This window comes from Pteropus vampyrus, unplaced genomic scaffold (genome assembly GCF_000151845.1).
Source record: "Pteropus vampyrus isolate Shadow unplaced genomic scaffold, Pvam_2.0 Scaffold173, whole genome shotgun sequence".
Taxonomy (NCBI): Eukaryota; Metazoa; Chordata; class Mammalia; order Chiroptera; family Pteropodidae; genus Pteropus; species Pteropus vampyrus.
The window spans coordinates 1217325-1221957 of record NW_011888954.1 but is presented as its reverse complement, the minus strand read 5'-3'; the positions used below and the strand labels follow the sequence as shown (position 1 = coordinate 1221957).

Sequence of the window (4633 nt, the reverse complement as noted above, 5' to 3'; positions counted from 1 at the left end):
GGAGGAAGCCGGAGACAGTGAAAGCAGCAAGGGGACAATGTGGCTGTCTCCTTGGTACCTGTGTGGTCAAGAAGTGGCCACACCTGCAGGGACTGGCAATAAGCAGACATGTTGTTTAAAATTCAGTTCCTGTTTCCTAGGCTCTCCTTCCTTGGGGACACATGCTAGAATCATAAAAATCCCAGAGAACAGGAAAGCAATTTAGAGGCCATCTATCTCTCCCAATGCCCTGATCACATAGTTGAGGCATAGGAGGTCATGCAGCCTAACAGACCCCACCCCCAACAGTCCCTCAACTCCTCTGTCAACAGAGCCAGGACAAGAAGGTCTCCTCCAAGGCCAGAGCTCTCACGGCCAAACTCACTTCATCTCCACTGGCATGGTTGTCACCCTGGCATACTCAGGAGGTCCTGGTAAATCTGAGTTGACAGGCAGTTCTTTACTTAAAGCTAAACACAAAGACCTCATTCCTGCATTTTGTTCTCAGCTCTGCCATTGGAATAAGAGTCATTAGCCAAAATCTTAGTCCCTGCAGGCCACCATCGCCTCGACTGATCTTGGGTCACCATGAGTCTCTGGGTCTCAGTTCTGCTGTATGAGATGAGTGGGGTGGATTAGATAGATCAATATTTCCCAAATATCAACCATTCAATTACTACTTTTATGGTTTTGCCATATCTCTTAATTATCTCTACTTTTATTTATATATTTTTCTTCAAATCAAACTACTTTTCGAATCCTACGTAAGTTATTTTAAAGAGAAATTTATGTCACTACTGCAATTGATAAACTAATATTATTTGTCACAGAAAATGATAAATACTTACAATAAAAGAACATTATAAGTTCTACCTATAAAATAATAGCCACCTTCTGATGTTTCAAGCCTAAAGGAAGATCTCTTTGTTTAAAAAGAATATTTGCTGATCCAATCAAAAAATGGGCAGAGGATCTGAACAGACACTTCTCCCTAGAGGACATACAAATGGCCAACAAATATATGAAAAGATGCTCAACACCGCTAGCTATTATGGAAATGCAAATCAAAACCACAATGAGATACCATCTCACATCTGTTAGAAAAGCTATAATCAACAGGACAAGTAATAACAAATGTTGGAGAGGATGTGAAGGAAAAGGAACCTTCATACACTGCTGGTGGGACTGCAAATTGGTACGGCCACTATGGAACACAGTATGGAGGTTCCTCCAAAAACTAAGACTTGATCTACCATATGATCCAGCAACCTCACTACTGGATATTTACCCCAAAGGCTTGAAAACCCATATCCAAAAAGATATTTGCACACCGATGTTCATAGCAGCATTATTCACAGGGGCCAGGACATGGAAGCAATCAAAGTGTCCTACGATAGATGATTGGCTAAAGAAGCTGTGGTACATATGTACAATGGAATATTACTCAGCCATAAGAGGAGATGAAATACTGCCATTTGCGACAACATGAATGGACCTTGAGGTAATCATGCTAAGTGAAATAAGCCAGACAGAAAAAGTTAAAAATCACATGATATCACTTATATGCGGGATATAAACCTAAAAGCAACAAATGAACAGGACTAACAAACAGGGACTCACGGACATTGACTATAGACTAGTGGTTACTAGTGGGGTGGGAGAGTAGAGGAGGAGGTAGATGGAGTAAAGGAGGTCAAATATAGGGGGTAGGGGGAGGGTGAAGTGGGTAAAGGGGATCAAATATATGGTAGCTGAAGGAAACTGGACTTTGGGTGGTAAACACACAATAGAATATACAGATGTCAAATGATAATGTACACCTGAAAATTATATAATTGTATTAACCAATGTTACCCCAATAAACTTAATTTAAATAAATAGATAGATAGATAGATAAATTAATTAATTAATTAATTAAATATTTGCGAGTCTTAAGAGGTGCTAAAGACTAGCGAAAATGAAGACTTTCTGCCTGATAGAATCGGAAGGATAGAAAGAGAATGGAAAAGGCAGCGAGTCAATACTATTTCTGGCACGAAAACGATGCTCTGTTTACCCCTCATTGTCACACCATATCCCACACTTAAAGAAACTCTGAACCAGGTTGGCAGTTTGCCAATGTTTCTTGGTAGCGAAATCTTTTCGAGTGCAGTCTCATGTGGATGCCCGGTGTACAAAAAGGTCAGGCAAAAGAGGCATTCCCCTCCCGAATGGGGACAGAGCCCCTCTTGCTTCTTGGCATCGTCCTGAGCACCCCATAGAAATTTTGGGTCCTGAGACCCAGTCCGTACGCAGCCCTGTCTGACACTTTATGAGGCAACATGCAGGAACCCAAGCCCTTCCCAGAACCCTCTCTTCCTCTTCCCAGTGTTTCCAGATACTTCTATGGATGCTATTTCCCAGCATCTATGGTCCTGGTGCACTGGCGAGTCCTCTAGAACATGTCAGTCAGGTTGAGCACATCGATCTAGCCAACCACAGTGTCAGTTGTGATACTCTGGGTTCCCAGCCTGGCCCATAGATGTTTTTATCTCCCAGACTCTGTGTCTCTTTCTGGTGAGGTGACCACACTCCAGGCTGCCCATACTCTAACGTGGGCAGAGCGGAGCAGAGCAGCCTAGTTCACTTTCGCCATGCCCCAAAGTGCCCTGAGGCAGCACAGCGAGAGGGATATATGCCCCCTGCCAGCAGTTCTGGGCCCTACCTGAAGCATGGCGGGCAAAGCTGGGCTCTTGCTTGCTGACGGGGATGCTGGGCAGTGAGGCCCGGTTGGCCCGCTTCCTCAGGATGACACCGATGTTGTTTCTGCGTGGGCTGCTCAGCCCAGTGGGTACGGACAGGGTCCTGCTGCCCCGGAGAGGAAGGAGGCCTGTGGAGGCAGAGAAAACCCCAGCATGGAGCCGGTCTTGTCTATCCCCCAGCCCAAGGGTAGGCTACGAGAGAGCAGGTGTGGCTCCCTGTCCAGTCGCAGGACGGGGAGGGTGGGAAGCTGTGGCAGCATCTCTTTGGCCAAGGAGTTAGCCCAGAAGCTTCCGCAGCCTGCGGAAATCATGCCCCAGGCACGCAGTACCTTCCTTCATCAAGGTTCCCCGGGCGCCCAGGCCCTGCGACGTGTCTGGTTCCTTCATCCTTCGGAACAACTCCATCTCCCTCATCTGCTTCAGCCGCAGCTTCTCCTGGGCAGACTTGGAGATGGTGACCTGGATCTGGCACAAGGTCAAGGCAAACTCCATTACGGGGCTCGTGCTTAGAGAGCAGAAATGGAGATGGTGGAATGATCATTCCTGGCCCAGTGCTTTCGCTGATGTGTGAGGTGTGGATTGAGAGAGAAAGAGAAGGCAAGGAGGGGCCCACGAATTTTGGCCAGAGCGGATGGAAGGCTGGAGTTACCTTTTATTGCCACTCGCTGAGAGGGGACCCTGGGGAAAGGGAGGTTTTGAGGGGGGGTGGGGTAAGGTTTCAATAGCTGAGTTTTGAACAGAGTAAGTTTGAAAGATAATTAGATATCTAAACAGGGATGGTAAGTAACAACATATGTATGTATTTATATAATTTAATTGCTACTTGAAAGTCTGGGCTGGAGAGGGAAGTTTGGGAGTCCTTGGCCTATACATGGTCCTGGTGCACTTAATGCTACAGACTGGATCAAGTCACAGGGGTCAATATACACGGACGAGAGGCCAGAGGTCTGAGCTCTGGGGGCCTCCAGTGTGCAGAGATCAGGAAGATGAGGAGGAGCCTGCAAAGGACTAGAAAAGGGGCTACCTTTGGTTTAGTCAGAGAACCAAGAAAGAAGCCATCTCCCCCGCTCCATCCCTAGGTGAGGAATTCAGTGGGGGTGGGAGGGGACTAAAGCCTAACTGCAATCGTCTCAGGAGAGAACGGGTTCTGGTTTTTCAGAGAATTGTTCTGGTTTTGTTTTGTTTTTCTTAAGATGAAAGAAATAATAGAGAGCTAAGATGCTGATAAGAAGGATCCTGTTAATATCAAGGAGAATGTTGTTGATGCAAGAGAAAGAATAAATGTTGGAGCTGGCACATTAGACAGATTGAACTAGAATAATAGGAGATAGTGGTGAGCAAATGGGATGCGTGGACGGGAGATACCAGTGGGGGTCAAGGTCTCGCAGTGCCAAGGTCTATGATATGACCATGGGAGTGAATGGCTAAGGTGAGGCAGAAGCTGGGATCATTTCACGGTCACTGAATTATTCTTCCTTTGTTTCATGGTCTGTCACCCTTGCTGGAGTGGGAAGGCTGTAGGCCTGGACCTGATCTTCACCATCACTGGATCCCAGTCCGAACATAGTACATACAAATAGCAGGCCTCCAAGATATGTTTATTGCACTTTCATATCTCTGTTTCAAAGAAGGAGATCGAGTCCCCATAACAGGGACTCTCCCAGCTTTATTAGATTTATCCAGACTAGGGAAGAGAATCATGTGGGTCAAGGTCACCTTAGAAGTGCAAGCTATTTGTCAGCCTGGCAAGCGCAGCCTTTGCCTGATCTGACTCTGCGTCAGCTGCCTCTCGGTTGTGCTATCTTGGGTGTTGGCTCAAATTACTCTGTTTGGTTCACCTAAGCCCCTCTGTACTCTACCAGGCATCCTGCTTCCTTCCGAACCAAGTGTGACCTCCTTCTGCCCTCCCTGCC

At 46.6% G+C, this 4633-nt stretch overlaps 1 protein-coding gene across 1 annotated transcript in view; it reads right to left on the bottom strand.

Annotated features, from left to right (window-relative positions):
* TOGARAM2 (TOG array regulator of axonemal microtubules 2) overlaps window positions 1–4633 on the bottom strand; it is a 52441-nt gene that overhangs the window by 36009 nt on the left and 11799 nt on the right. Inside the window, exons 7-9 of the mRNA XM_011370763.1 lie at window positions 3050–3185; window positions 2684–2848; window positions 365–419 (exon numbers count right to left, since the gene is read on the bottom strand). Of these exons, the coding sequence (XP_011369065.1) occupies window positions 365–419; window positions 2684–2848; window positions 3050–3185 (356 nt within the window). The remainder of the gene's footprint in view (window positions 1–364; window positions 420–2683; window positions 2849–3049; window positions 3186–4633) is intronic.